The 15,947-nt window shown below is 31.7% G+C and overlaps 1 protein-coding gene across 2 annotated transcripts in view; it reads left to right on the top strand.

The window, feature by feature from the left end:
• The window catches only part of Scfd1 (sec1 family domain containing 1), a 91,331-nt gene that overhangs the window by 5,560 nt on the left and 69,824 nt on the right, over nt 1-15,947 (top strand). For both annotated transcript variants that reach the window (XR_013439044.1, XM_078050267.1), the window contains exons 3-7: nt 910-998; nt 4,065-4,155; nt 9,147-9,269; nt 10,504-10,591; nt 13,964-14,053. Coding sequence is in view for 1 of the 2 variants with exons in the window: in XM_078050267.1 (XP_077906393.1) it covers nt 910-998; nt 4,065-4,155; nt 9,147-9,269; nt 10,504-10,591; nt 13,964-14,053 (481 nt within the window). In the remaining variant the exon portion in view is untranslated. The remainder of the gene's footprint in view (nt 1-909; nt 999-4,064; nt 4,156-9,146; nt 9,270-10,503; nt 10,592-13,963; nt 14,054-15,947) is intronic.

The raw sequence follows: 15,947 nt of genomic DNA, 5'->3' as shown, positions 1-15,947 counted from the left end.
TTTTATAATAGCTCATTTCATTCTCAGTAGCAATTTCTTTCTCTGTGAAGAATTATTAAAGTAGTTGTGGAAAACACCAGTTGAAGTTCTCTTTTAATTTTAAGTTAAAAGACCCAGTTGTAGTTTTAATCATTCCTCAAAGGTATCAGTTTTAATACTTTTAGAATGGGGAATGCATTTGATAGAGGAAGTCTATCAAGTACTCTTTAGAGACTTAATTTTTTAAGTGAATGCTTTATTTACCTGAGACACCTAAGTTATCAAATTTTCTTTATGACAGTGGGACTAGTTACATATTGGTTTTAAAAGTGGCTAATTTCTACTTTTTGTTTTGTTTTTTGTTTTGGGTGTTTGTTGGAGTTTTTATTTTATTTATTACAGAGATCAAAACCAGGGGTGCTATACTACTGAGCTACATTCCCCATCCCTTTTTTATTTTCAAGACAGGGTATTTTTAAGTTGCCCAAGCTGGCTCAGACTTTTAATACTCCTCCCTCAGCCTCCTGATTGGCTGGGATTACAAGCATGTGCCACCTTGGCCACTACATTATCATTTTTAGAAAGTATCTATGTGAACCAGAAAAAAGCAGAGGAGTGTGCAAGTTTGCTTATGTTGTAAGTCCTTTATAAAGCTTAAAATAAGATTTCATAGTCTCTTGGAGAGGTTATTGTTGGGGGGAGGTTAGAAAAAATATAAGAAAATTATATAATTATTGATTTATTTGAGTCTAAGCAGTAATGCTTTTAATATTACTTCATGGGTAGATGTTTTGATAAATAATGTTGGAAAATATTAAATTGAGACAAATATAACATTTACTACAACATCATCTTAATATTGGTTCCCTATTGATTATTCATTAATAATGATGTTGTTAAAAACATTTGTTTTTTTTTTTTTCTTTAAAGGTTCTTGTTTATGACAGATTTGGACAAGATATAATCTCTCCTCTGTTATCTGTGAAGGAATTAAGAGATATGGGAATCACTCTTCATTTGTGAGTTTTATATATTTTCTAATAATAACATTTATTTTCAAATAAATTATCAAATATTTTTTGATCACCTTAAAATCAAATTATTCAGGAACATTGAGAGAGAAAAATAATATTCACTTACAGATTCTGTGTAATATAGGAATAGTCCCCCTATATCTTCTTTTATTCACCTCTCTTTTTCTGAGGTTAAAAAATAATCCTCACTCCAAGGTTATACAGTTTCAGAATTTAAATTTTCTCTTGTGTCCTCCCATAGATTTGGTTGACCATCTGCATGAAGGGAAAGAACTAGTAGTCTGCAGCTCTCTTCCAGTTCTATAAATGTTCTGTTTCTTTAATTTAAATGTACCCTTTTTAAAACATTTTTTTTAGTTGTCAGTGGACTTTATATGAGTTAGTTTATCATTAATATGAACAATTTATTTGACAACCTGAAGTAATGACTGTTAATCATCATAGAAGACTGTGCTGTCTTAACTGTTAAGTTTACTTAAATTATATTGCTTCTGATGTGTTTGATAAAAGTAAAACAAATTATGCTACATTAAATACTTGCCCAGTAGAACTTTGAAGACAGGCTGTGTTCCTGAATATATACTGATGCTATTGTGTACTGAGGAATCCAGTTTTATTGTGTTCTAACCTATTTGCATTTTGTTCTATTCTTGAAGTTATAACAATTTTCACTTTATGGTTTCATAATATATTGAAGTATAATCTTAGTGGAAACATGGTTTTAGATTTTCAGTGAGTCCCATGTCAGAATCTGGCTTAATAATTTTAATTATTTAAATTATATAATGAATGTTTATCTAAAGTTAAAAGTATCTTTTTCTTCCTTCCTTCCTTCCTTTCTTTCTTTCTTTCTTTTTTTTTGCAGTGCTAGGGATCAAATTCAGAACCTTGAGCGTGCTAGGCAAGAACTCTACCATTGATCTGCACTGCCACGCCATATACATCAGTTCCAAATATACTTTTCAATTTTTTGTATTTCTTTGATTAGAAGTTGTATTATAATTGGTGGCTTGCATAATTGGCAGCATTTTCTTAATGTTATACATAATATGTTTTAAAATTGATACCACCTTGGATTTGATGAAATATAGTATTTGACAGGTTTTTTTTTCCCCCTTTGATTTTTTTATTAGATTTCAAACAAAGTTGCTTTGGTAACATATTAATTCTCATGAACTAAACTGAAGTTTAGCTTGTGTTATCCTTGGAAATGATGGATTATTAATAAGCCTAGTTTCCTATTGATACTTTACTAAGTATTTAACTCCTTTATTTTAATAGTTTTTAAACTATTAGAAAATGTAAGTGATTGTCCACAATAGAGCAACTACTTAATAGCAGAGCAATATGGCCAGATTGCTTGTCTCCTAATTCTGTGCTATTTGTTTTTTGAATCATAATAGCTCAATAACAGTGCCTAATAGAAGTGAAGCCTAACTAGGGATTTCTTTAAGGGGTGACACTCTAGAGTGAGGCTTAACTAGGTATTTCCTTAAGGGGTGCCAGTTTGAGAGTCTAGGAAGCAGGGAGCTATTGCCATGAGAGCATGGAAAGATTGCATTAACTACCATGGCAAACTCCTGTGAGCCTTGCTTCTAACTATTCTACCCTGTTTTCTGGAGAATATGACAATAATTTTCCTCTGCAAGCTAGTTTAGATTGCTATGTAGGATACAGTAACCACAAGTTTATTGAGTATGAAATGGTGATTATAGCCTGTTAGATAATTGGGAAGCTGGCATAAAAAGAGAGCAAACTATACTTGCCATCAAATGTTCATTCTCACTATCAGTAGCAGCAGTTAGACTAATAGAAGAAGTTATTAAATGCAGACCCACTAGGGGTATGTGAATTTTCACTCTTCTTGATTAAGGAAAGGTGACTAGAATGGGGTGAATAGTGTAGAAATACAATGTTAGTCATATTTCCTGATATAAGCATGGTAAAAATCTTACAATGAAGAATAAAGAAATTTTATGACTAAGATATTTAAATAAAAATATTCCCCTGATAAAAAAGAGAAAACTCTCTAGTATATAATCTGTGGGCTCCTCAGGTGATCTCTCATGAATTCTTTTATAGCACAGAAAATATGCAAAAGTAAATTGGGGCTGGGGTGTAACTCAGTGGTAAAATATGTGGTCAGCATGCTTAAGGCCCAGGTTTGGGACTGGGCTTGTGGCTCAATGGTAGAGTGTTTGCCTGGTATGTGAAAGACCCTGGGTTCAATCCTCAGCACCTCATAAAAATAAATTAATAAAGATAGTGTGTCCAACTACAACTAAAAAATATATATATTAAAAAAAAAAATTTTAAAGGCCCAGGTTTCACTACCCAGCGCCACATTTTAAAAATAAAAATTAGTTTTAAGGAAATATTCATTTTCATTTTAAAAATAATTGATTTCATGTGTGATTAAATTTTTGCATTGCTTCTAAGAATTCCACCTGCTTTGTTTTCCCTTTTGGGTATAGCTATACTTTTTCTTCCTACTCACAACCTGTGCCTTATATTTCTGTGAAAAATGGGAATAAGTTGATTTTGAATGTGCTTTAGTTTTCATTCAAGAAGATTGATAGTAGAAAAGAATGTCTGACTATAAGAGATATTAAAAATAAGTTGAATGAAATGAAAACTAATGAGAAATTAGACTCTTCCTTATAAATAATGTTGATACTACTAACTACCTGAACATTTTTGTTTGTTTCTTAAGAATAAAGTTAGGTTGGGGCTGGGAATGTGGCTCAGGAGGTAGAGCGCTTCTCTGGCATGCCTGCGGCTCGGGTTCGATCCTCAGCACCACATACCGACAAAGATGTTGTGTCTGCCGAGAACTAAGAAATAAATATTTTTAAAAATTCTCTCTCTCTCTCTCCTCTCTCACTCTCTCTTTAAAAAAAAAAAAAAAGAATAAAGTTAGGTTAACTAACTGATTAAGAGCACCAAGAACTTGAGCTGGCGAGCTAATAGTTTGAGAAATAGTGTTCTAAACTATCTTTTTAAATAAATGACGAAGAAATAAGTGAGTTTTATGTATTTTATGTCTTCTAGGCTTCTGCACTCTGATCGAGATCCTATTCCAGATGTTCCTGCAGTATACTTTGTAATGCCAACTGAAGAAAATATTGATAGAATGTGCCAGGTAATATGCGTTCTTATTTTACCTGACACTTGAATATTGAACCAGACATTATTCAAAAACTGTCTTGGATGTCTAATGTAGAGAATCAGATATTTCTTTACCCAGCTTTCTTTCCACTTTGATTTTTTAGGCTGTCTTTGAATTTTAAATAGCTCAAGAGATTTTTTTTTCTTTTTTTGTGAGACTGTAACTGAAGAAACATTCTATCAGTAGAGGCTGAGTCTAGCCTTTAAAAAAAAAAAAAAACAAAGTCTATTACCTTTAAAAATAGAGTTTTGAGCTGGGCATGGTAACATACACCTATAATCCCAAAGCTCAGGAGGCTGAGGCAGGAGGATAGTAAGTTCAAAGCCAGCCTCTATAAAACCAAGGTACTAAGCAACTCAGTGAGAGCTCGTCTCTAAATAAAATATAAAATAGGACTGATGATGTGGCTCTGGTCAAGTGCCCCTGAATTTAATCCCTGGTACACATATACACACACACACACACACACACACACACGAGTTTTAAGCCAGGCATGGTGGCTCACGTTTATAATACCAATGACTTAAGAGGCTGAGGCAGGAGGATTGCAAGTTTGGGGCCAGCCTCAGTAATTTAGTGAGGCCCTAAACAACTTCATGAGACCCTGTCTCAAAATAAAAAAGTAGAAAGGGCTTAGGATGTGGCTCAATGGTAAAAAGCCCCTGAATTAAATCCCCAGAACAAAAAATTAAAAAATAAAAAAGAATTTTGGTTTACTCACATAGTAGGAACATTGAGAATAGGAAATCTAACCTCATGTAGAATTAATGTAATGTAATCAAATACCCCACTCTTTTTATCTCTTTTAGTTTATTAGGGTTTTTTTTTTCATCTTGCTTGTTGCTTCATCGATGTAAGGTGGCAGTTGCAGCTGCAGACATCACATCTGTGTTCACAGCAAGAAGAAATGATAAATGAACTGTGCCAACCTGTCTGTTCATATAGATCAGGAAAGCTAAACCTTCCCAAAACTCCAAAAGGCATATTTAAGTCTGAGTGGAATTAGTTTCAAGAGATGCTACATTAATATTTAGATGAATGTATCGACACCCCCAAAGAAAATTTGGATTCTTTTAGCAAGGAAAAGGCAAAAAATAGATATTAGATACTAACAGTGTTTGCCAGAAGTCACAACTTATGTCCATGTTCTAAACTATTGAATCAATTTGTTATATAAATTTTTAGTGAAGGTACATATTTTTGTGTTTTGTAACTTTATGGATACCCACGATACCCAGGTACCTCTTTTACCCTGTACCAACCCAACTGTGTCATTTTTTAAAGATAAATTACTTCGATCTCTTCATTCTTCCTTTTTTAAATAACAGGATTTTGTTTTGTTTTGCTTTGTTTTGTTTTGTTTTTTGGTACCCAGAATTGAACTCATGGGCACTTAACCACTGAGATACACTAAGTTGCTGAGCACATCACTAAGTTGCTGAGGCTGTCTTTAAACCGATGATCCTCCTGCCTCAGCCTTCTGAGCCGCTGGGATTATAGGTGTGCTTCACTGCGCCTGGCAGCTTTATTAAAATGTAATTTACAAACATGCCATATAATTTGCCCACTTAAATTGTAAAATTCAGTGGCTTTTAGTATATTCACAGAGTTGTATAAGCCTCACCACAGTCAATTTTTATCACCTCAAAAAGAAACTTTGGGGGATAGGGTTGTAGCCCAGTGGTAGAGCACTTGCTCAGCACTTACGGGCACTGGGTTCGATCCTCAGCACCACATAAAATAAATAAATAAGATAAAGGTATTGTGTTCGTATACAACTAAAAATATTTTACAAAGAAAAAAAGAAACTACTCTCTTACATCTCTAACCCCAACCTTCATCTGCTCCTGACCCTAAGCTACATCTGTTTCTATAAATAATGTATATTCTGTCCATTGCATATAAATGGAATCATAATATGTGATCTGGCTTCTTTCTCTTAATGTTTTCAGGGTTTATCCATATTGTAGCATGTGTCAGTACTTCATTCCTTTTGATGGCCAAATAGTATTCTATTGTGTGGATATGCCAAATTTTGTTACCTGTTTTCTAGTTAATGGGCATTTTAGTTGTTTCCATATTTTGGCTATTGTAGATAATATACTATTGTAAACATTTATGCACAAGATTATGTGTGGACATGTTTTCATTTTTCTTGTTTCCATAAACATATGGAAATGAAATTGTTGATTCAAATGATAATTCTATAGTTAGCTTTGAGAAAATGATGGACTATTTTCCAAAGTGGTAGCACATTTTAAATTATCACTAGCAGCATTAGGATTACAACTTATCCAGAGGTTTGCCAACACTTACTGACATTTTTATTATAATTATCTTTAAAGATCTGAAGAGATGTCTCATTACAGTTGTAATTTACATTCCTGAAATGCGTGATATGAAGCATCTTTTTTTTTTTTTTTTAATAGGGTGCCAGGGATTGAACCCAGGGATACTTAACCACTGAGCCATATCCTTAGCCCTTTTTGTGTTTTATTTAGAGACAGGGTCTTGCTCAGTTGCTGAGGCTGGCTTTGAACCCTCCTGACTCAGCTTCTCAAGTAAATGGGATTATAGACATGCACCTTTTAAGCATCTTTTAACATGCTTCCCATTTGTGTATTTTTGGAGAAATGTCTATTCATATTTTTTACTCATTTTTTAATTGGGTTGTCTTTTTAATCATTAAGTTGTTAGGCAACTTTATATGTTCTGGATAGTAGATTCTTACCACATGTATGGTTTGTAAATATTTTTACCTATTCTGTGGATTGTTTTCACTCTCTTGATAGTATCCTTTGGTACTCATTTTTTTTTAATTTTGAAGGCTAGCTTATGTCTGTTTGGTTGTTTGTTTTTTCTTTAACTGCTTGTGCTTTTGTTGTCATGTTTAAGAAGCTATTCCAAATTTCTGTTTCTTTTCCAAATTTTATAGTTTGAGCTCTTGCATTTAGGTCTTTAATCCATGTGGAATTAATTTTGTATATAGTGTTTGGTGGGTGCCCAACTTCATTCAGTTGCTTGTGGTCATCCAGTTGGCCCAGCATCATTTGTTGAGGAAACTATTCTTTCCTTGATGAATGATTTTGACAGGCTTGTGAAAAATCAATTGACAGTAGATTTATTTCTGGACTCTTAGTTCTGTGCCTTTCATCTCTACATCTTTCCTTGTCCCTGGACCAAGAAAATTTGCATTGCTTGGTGGCAATGTTGAAATAAGAAATTGAGTCCTTTTTGTATTTCCTTTTCAGGATTGTTTCTACTTTTTAGAATCCTTGAATTTTCAAATGAATTTTAAGATTAGCTAATTGGTTTTACAACAAAGTCAGCCAGGTTCCAATATGGATTGCAATGAATCTGTAGATCAATTGAAAGTATTACAGTCCTACCAATATTAAGATTTTTGATCTCTGGACATGGAATATCTTTCCATTTAGATCTTCATTACTTTTTTTTAATAGTACTATGTAGTGTTTAGAATATAATTTTTATGTTTCTCTTATTTATTTCTTCATATGAATACAATTGTTGTCTTAATTCCATTTTTATTGATGTTTGAAATTATATGAAAATCCAGTTGAGTTTTGTATTTATCTTATATCCCTCAACCTTGCTAAACTTCTGTGTCCTTTTGAAACGTGTCTGTTACTCTTTAACCACTTCCTAATTTCTCTGCCCAGCCCTGAATTCAGCTAATAGTTTTAGGAACCTTGGTTGCTTTCTGTAGAGAATGGTATTCAGAAATCAAGACCTGAGCTGACCTGCTCATTGTAAGTAGAGTGTCAGTATTCTTAGGTCCTCTCAGAGTACAAAGCTAGAAAATACATATGTACATGCACACATACACTTTTATGTCCGCATTTATTTGTATAATTCTTTAGGGCCTCACTGAATAGCTAAGGCTGGATTTAAACTCACCATCCTCCCACCTCAGCCTCCTGAGCAACTGGGATTATAGGCATGGGCCACCACACCCACAGCATTCTTTCTTGATGGTACCTATTACAGTTGATAACATCTTAGATTTGAGGAAATGTAGTTATTTAGATATCTATATCTAGAGTTTAAGAAGATAAGTAAATTTGATTTAAGAATTTATATAACTTAATTCTATTTTTTAATGAATTGGTAATTAGAGTATAATGTATCTTTGTGTAGTGAAAAACATGTGTCATCCCATGACCAGAGCAATAGAAGGTAGTATCTGCCAAATATAGCAAACATTTTATTATGTTAGATATTTTTAGATATTTATTATGTTGGGTATTTTAAGAAAACATGGATAAGCCAGGCACAGTGGCACATGCTTATAATCCCATTGGCTCACAAGGTTGAGGAAGGAGTCTCGCAAGTTCAAAACTAGCCTCAGCAACTTAGCAAGGCTCTAAGCAACTCAGTGAGGCCCCAAGCAACTCAGTGAGACCCTGTCTCTAAATAAAATGAAAAAGAGCTGGAGATGTGGCTCAGTGGTTAAGCATCTCTGGGTTCAATCCCTGGTACCCCAAAAAAGAAAAGAAAAATATAGGTAAGCTATTTCAGAGCAATTTTGTATTTTGTTATTAATAGGATTTTGTTAATAATAAATATAACTTTATTAAGATACCTTTAGTAACCAAATGCCTAATACTTCTTCATAACTTTGTTCCCTTGGGGTGTGTGTGTATATGTGTGTGTGTGTGTGTGTGTGTGTGTGTGTGTGTGTGTGTGTGTTGTTAGAGATTGAAACCAAGGTGACCCTTTTTTATTTTTAGACAGTCTTGCTAAGTTTATGAGGCTAGCCTTGAACTTGGGAGTCTCATGCCTCAGTTTTCTGAGCTGCTATGTACCATTTAAACCGGCTTGGGATATAATTTTCTTGATTGTCACTTATATATTTTATCTTTTAAATAGGTTTCTTATCCTGTTTTATTCATGGTCATCCTTTATACTGCCCTATAAGAATGAAATATTTTTGGTGTTTGTAGGATCTTCGGAATCAGCTCTACGAATCATATTATTTAAATTTTATTTCTGCTATTTCGAGAAGTAAACTGGAAGATATTGCAAATGCAGCATTAGCAGCTAGTGCAGTAACTCAAGTAGCCAAGGTAAAAGATTTGGGTCGATTGATAACATTTTGTTAATATAAAATGTAGCAGTGTTTTGAAAGCTGTTAATTGACATAGGTGTCTTATCTTAAACTAGGTAAAATAAAGCAAACTAAAGGAATCTACTTTTCAGTGAATATGAAAGACTGAAATAAAAAAAACATCAATTTTTGCTTTGTATAGTTTTTAGCTTAATTTGAAAATAGTTTGAAATTGTGTGGTAATGAATTATGTTATGTTAATTGTATTAACATGGTTAAGAACTGTATTGACATTGTTTTTTCTAATCATGGTAGTTACCATATTATCACCAGATCTTTTCTCTCTTAAGCAAGATGCTCCAAAGAGGCTATGTATTATATTACAAGAAAAAAGGAATTCACAACAGGCCAGCAATTCTATACCATAGTGACTTTTTATCAGGTTCAGCTTTCAGTTATAAGTGAATTTGTGCAATATATTCCTGCTTTGGGCCCTGTTACACCCTATCCTTCTTGAATTTGAAGAAGATGTGAAAATTTTAGGGCACTATTTAGGCCATAAAAGTCTTAAGTATACATTTTTCCCCCACTAATAGATTTTTTATTCTTAGATTTAGATAGTCCACTACTGCTTCTTATTAGTTCTTTTTTTTTTTTCACTACTTCTTTTTTTTTTTATTGGTTGTTCAAAACAAATTCTTATTAGTTCTTGAGACTTCTTAATATTCTTGCTTGAAATTTCTCATTAAAAAATAGGAAGAGTTTTCAATTGTCTTAACTAAATTTAATATATTTCAAATAGTTTTATTAATTTTTCTCTTTATTTGCACCTCCAAAGACCTGGTATAAATTTTCCACTATATTTTTTAAATTTGTGGTATAAAAACAATTACTGTGACTTTCTTAGGAAAGTATGATTATAATGAACATAAAAATTAAAATTGTGATTTTTTTCAAAATTAATATTCATTCCCATCATAAGCACAATTTATATTTTTCTGCTAAAATTTTGATTTCTGAAAATGTTACTCTCCTCCCTTATACTTATTGTCCTAAAGCTTGTTTTTGTTGTTTTTTTTAATATTCTTAACCTCCTCTTTACCCAATTAGACAATCTTTGCACAGTTTTTTATTTAGTGAATGTAATTATGATGGTTTCCACTTTTGCCATTATTAGATTAAATCAGATTAAACTTTCTTTAAATATGGCTATATTATAAAATAGATACATAAACCTTTTCTTTTGTTTTTAGGTTTTTGATCAGTATCTCAATTTTATTACCTTGGAAGATGATATGTTTGTGTTGTGTAATCAAAACAAGGAGCTTATTTCATATCGTGGTATGTAAAAATAAGAATATTGCAATTCATTGTTAACAAAGTGAACAGTACAGTATATACAAAAAATAAGTGAACATGTATATAATGTACTCTAAAACCAGATTTATTTACAACAGTGAGCTATTAAAAAATTTTTTTTTAAATTTTTAAAGCACATAGAGAAAACAAGTCAGACTAAATTCTCTCATATATAAACATCTAATAAACTTGTTTTGTAAAGTTAGTGAAGTACCAATTCTCTGACCTTTTATGTGCTCCCATAGTAATCATATGAATGCTTTATTCATACCAAGTAAGAACTATTTTAATTCAGGATAAAGTTAATTGCCTAGTCCTTACCTTAGAATAAGACACTTCATTTTTCTATACTTATAAAATACTAGCTCACATGATAAGCTCTCTAAGGAAATAGAGTATGAATCTTTTGGTTTTGTTAAGATCGGTAATATGCTATCTTTTCAAATTAAACAAAATCTCTAAAAGAATGTATTTGCTGAATTATCAGTGTGAGATAATTTCTCTTTTTTTATAGTGGTTGTTATTCACAAAAGTACCCTTACAATTAATTGGTTTGTAAATTAATTAGCAACTTATTTAACATGTTTAAAACCTAATATTTCTTAAACGTTTAAGTTATAAAAATAGGCACCTTTACTTTTTCCTTGATTAGTTAAATTGAACAGATTAAAGTCTCCTAATAATCAGAAAACTTAGTTTTTTAAGTTACCTTAAACATTTTGCATTATATCAATAGGTTCACTGTATTTTCTTTTTTTTAAATAATTCACATACCAGACAAGGCAAATTTATAAAATGATCAAGCTAAACTTGCCCAAATATTTAATTAGTTCTTTAAAAAAAAAACTAAATTTGTAATCTAAAATTCATTAAGCATTCAAATATTAATAAATTTAAATTTTCCTATACCTGTCAACTTTTTTAAAAAGATCACAAGTTTCAGTATAACATAGGTTTTTAATTCTGCCAGTATTTCAAAAAAAATTACAAAGGGTTATTAAAATGAGTTGGAAACCATAATCTAGAGCTTGTTATATAATTTATTAACAATAATATTATTAGTTATTACTAATATTCACCTGTTTTCTCAAAAAAAAACTCTGAAAACATAATTATTTCAAAGTTATCATAAATGGTTTATTTGTTGCTTAAGTTTTTTAAGTGTTTCATGAATGAGCTAATGGAACTAATGGATTAATTACTAATTTAATCATATAGCTAATCACCCAGACTCTCAATGATAATAGTAGTAGAAATTACTTGTTTTATGCCAGTCATTGTGTTAGCTACTTTATAATATAAGCCTGTTTACTCCTCAGAATAAGTTTGTGAGGTAGGTATTATTTCCATTTTCCATAGGAGAAAAATGAGGAATAGCTATTTATTAAAAAAAAAAAAAGCAAAAAAAAAGCACCTTTACTTTTGGGTCAGGAAATAGCAGGCAGTCTTGCTCCAAAGATAGTTCTTTTAACCAGTGAATAATTGTATGCCAGATTCTCTCAAGCATTGTTAAGTGCTTTAAACAAAATTTTAAACAGATATTCCTAAACATATTAATAACATGGATTTGATTTTTGATCTTTTTAAATTCTATGGATTTGTGAGTTATTTATCTAATAAAGGAGACAAATTTGTCCTCTGGAACTGAGACTGAGAAGAGAAATATTATCTCAGACAAAGTAGCTTGTTATCTCAAGTTGGATTAAAGTATTTGTGATTTTTAAGATTATTTCTCATTTATTGATGTGAAGCCAGGGTTTAAGATCAGAGGGCTGAATGCAGTCTCTAACTGTACCAGGTGTTTGACTGAATAAACCATAATTCATGTTTTCTGAAATCATAAATTTCACATTGTATCCTTAGGTCACATCTTTCATCTTAGTTGAATAGATATCATTCTGCAGCATCTTAGTAACAGCACATTTTCTTCTACTGGATTCTGTATGCCTGATTGAATTCTTCATTATTTTTATGTTCTCTAGGTAGACCTCACTTTGTTTAGATACTTTCATATATCCAGTGGGTTCAGCTTTCTTCTAATGTTAACCACAAGTTATATCAAATGTTATATTTGTTTTTATGTTCAGAGTATTGGAAAATTTAAAATACTGTGTAGCCAGGCACGGTAGTACATGCTTGTAATCTAAGTAGCTCAGAAGGCTATGGCAGGAGGATCACAAATTAAAAGGCAGCCTCAGCAACTTAGCGAGACAACAACTCAGTGAGACCTTGTCCCTAAATAAAATACAAAAAAAGGGCTAGGATGTAGCTCGGTGGTTAAATGCCCGTGGGTTCAATCCCTGGTACCAAAATAAAATACCGTGTAGATAATATTTAGTTTAGTCAGTCTTTCCACTAGTACTTTGTCAGACAAAGGGTCTAAATATTGTGAGAAGGAGATAACTGAAAGTAAGTCAAGGTCTTTGACTGTCAGGGACATTCTTTGCAACAATTTTCCCTGGAGTATCGCCCCAAGTTCTGTTTGCATCATAACCCTCTAAGGTGCTTATCAAAATTAGTTTTCTTAGAATTACCTCACAGCTGTTGAATTGAATGCATGTAGGAAAAGGGTAAAAACTTGAAGTTTTTTTATACCTTTTATTGTGTGTATTTATTTACATGCGGTGCTGAGAATTGAACCCAGTGCCTCACACATGCTAGGCAAGTGCTCTACCACTGAGCAACAACCCCAGCCCCAGAATCTTTAACTTTTAAAAGCTTTCAAAGAATCTTTTTCTTCCTTTGTATTCCCAGGGTGATGATTATACCAACAAAAAGTTGGAAACTGTTTATGTTCAGTCTTGTAGATTAGAAAAGAAATACATTTAACTTACTAAAATACAAAGAAAATGATATGTGGTGTTGGTTTTACCAGCATTATTCTTTTATGATAGTAATTGATTAACAGGATATATAATTTCTGGAAGCCATCTAGTGTTTATGAATAAAATCATGGAGCACAGTATTAATTTTATTAGGTCTGGCAAAAATTCTGTACAGTTTATATAGTGAAAGGATTTGTTTTTACTACTATTCTAATAGTAAGGTAGGATTTTATGTGTTTTGTTGTTTTTTGTTTTTTGGGTTTTTTTTGAGGTAGTGTAATGTTTAATATATACTTATTTACTTAAAAAATGTTTATAGGGCTGGGGTTATAGTTCAGTGTAAGATGCTTACTTAGCATGCTTGAAACCCTGGGTTCAATCAATCACAATACCTTAAAGTTTATAGCAAAAAATTTTACTTGAGTGTTACAAGTGATATCAAACTGCATTTTAATTAATTTAAGGATTTAATAAAGATAAGGCATAAGTTTTGGTCTTTTTTTTTTCTTCTTTTCCTGTGTCATTGTAGCCATTAATAGGCCAGATATCACAGACACAGAAATGGAAACTGTTATGGACACTATTGTTGACAGCCTCTTTTGCTTTTTTGTTACATTGGGTAAGTTTTCAAATCTTTCTGGCTATTTCTTCAATGGAAATGAATTGTTTAACAACTCGTTTTAGTCAACAGCACCATTCTATGATCTATCTGAATCTCTAGAGGCTCTCCAGTTAGGATACATTATATAAAAACATAATTCTTCTGATAACTTAATATTGTTATGCCTCTTGAATTGGTATTCAACAGATGTTTTGAGTTGTCACCTTAGATAGCATGGTAATTGTGACTTTTTAATATATTATTTAAATTGTTGGTAGTAACTTCACAAATGTACCTGCTAATTTTCTTTTCATATTTTATTACAAAAAATTTCAAACATACTTTTTTTTTACTTTAATAGAATTTCACTAAATGAAATTTTAAAAACTGTAATGCAGGGGAAAGAAATAGACCTAGATACAAGTAAATGGAAACTACAAAAATTTGTGATATGCTAATGAAGACATATATAGTGAAAATTAATGTAAATATGTTAAAAAAGATGCAGATACAGGAAAAAATTATCCACAAGGTATTTGCTAAGTATTTAGATTACTTTGTTCTAAAAGAAAATTTTAATCCTATCGTTTTTTAAATTATTCTAATCAGTAATACACAAAAGCAAAATACTCTTCAGTTCATTGTACACAAATGGAGCACAATTTTTGACGTTTCTGGTTTTACCCAAAGTGGGGTCACACCATTTGTGCAATCATACACGTATCTAGGGTAATGATGTCCATCTCATTTCACCATCTTTCCTACTTCCACGCCCCCTTCCCCACTCAAACATACTTCTAAGAGAAATGTGCTTGATAACTATTAAGGGAAATGCCAAAGCCTCTAGAAAACATTAAATTTGCTTGTAATACTAATCCACCTATGTTCTAAAATTTTTAAATATTTATTTGGATCATCTAAAATTACTGTTAAGCTTCATTATGTTTAAAAAACTCTATGCTTTATTGTTATTAATAGATCTGTTTATAACCCTGATTACAGTTTTAATTTTATAGATACTACAACAAATAAAATAATACTGACAGTATCATTTATAAAACTGAAAGTTTTACAAATGAGAAAATTAAAGAAGAGATATCATGTATAGTGTAGGATTTAGACAAATGTTTGAAAATTTGTTTGCAAAATTAGGGCTCCCTCCTTTAACTTCCAGCTCTGAACTCAGATCTTTGGTTTGTCACCTCAATAATCTCCTGTTTTCTGCTTAGTCTTTTTTCTGTGTGCCATGTAAAGTACCCTCAGGACAAAAGCTGGCCAAACATGTATTGCATCTCAAGTGATTCACTTCTTTGAAGAATTTAATTTCTATCCACTTTCTGTCTGAGCTCTCAATGCCCTCAAATGAGTTGAGTTTTTTTTGTTGTTGTTTTTTAAAGACAATACCTATGTATAACTAGTCATTAAACAGATAATTATCTTTCTATTTTGCAAGCCTATACTATCTCCAAATTTCTGCCTATTGCTAGGGTTATTGTGGGAATAAAGCTTATTTTTGTTTGGTGATGCTTATTTTTGCTTGGTGATAACTATGTTTTTAAAGTAAGGATAGATTAGAAAAGAGATGTATTAAGGCCACTGACGTGTTAGATAATAAAGGCCACCTTTATTATATATGGAGTGCCCAAAAGTGACTTTTCTCCTTCAAAGGAGAAATTGAAATTACTACTGCTCTGACCTAGAAGAATATTAATACTTAATTAAGGTGTGGGGGGGTAATTTTTCAGAACAGTATCTTTAATATTTTTGTTTTTTATACATGTGCATACATACACAGGCTTATTAGAGTATATGTAGAAAACAACCTAAAGGAGTCTATTTCAAGTTCTTAATGATGACTATTTGGGGTGGTGGCTAAAATTAAGAGAGTTAACTTTCCATATTTATAATATAA

The sequence above is a fragment of the Ictidomys tridecemlineatus genome, chromosome 5 (genome assembly GCF_052094955.1).
Source record: "Ictidomys tridecemlineatus isolate mIctTri1 chromosome 5, mIctTri1.hap1, whole genome shotgun sequence".
Classification (NCBI taxonomy): Eukaryota; Metazoa; Chordata; class Mammalia; order Rodentia; family Sciuridae; genus Ictidomys; species Ictidomys tridecemlineatus.
The sequence above is the reverse complement of the archived record's forward strand: the minus strand, read 5'-3'. Positions and strand labels throughout refer to the sequence as shown.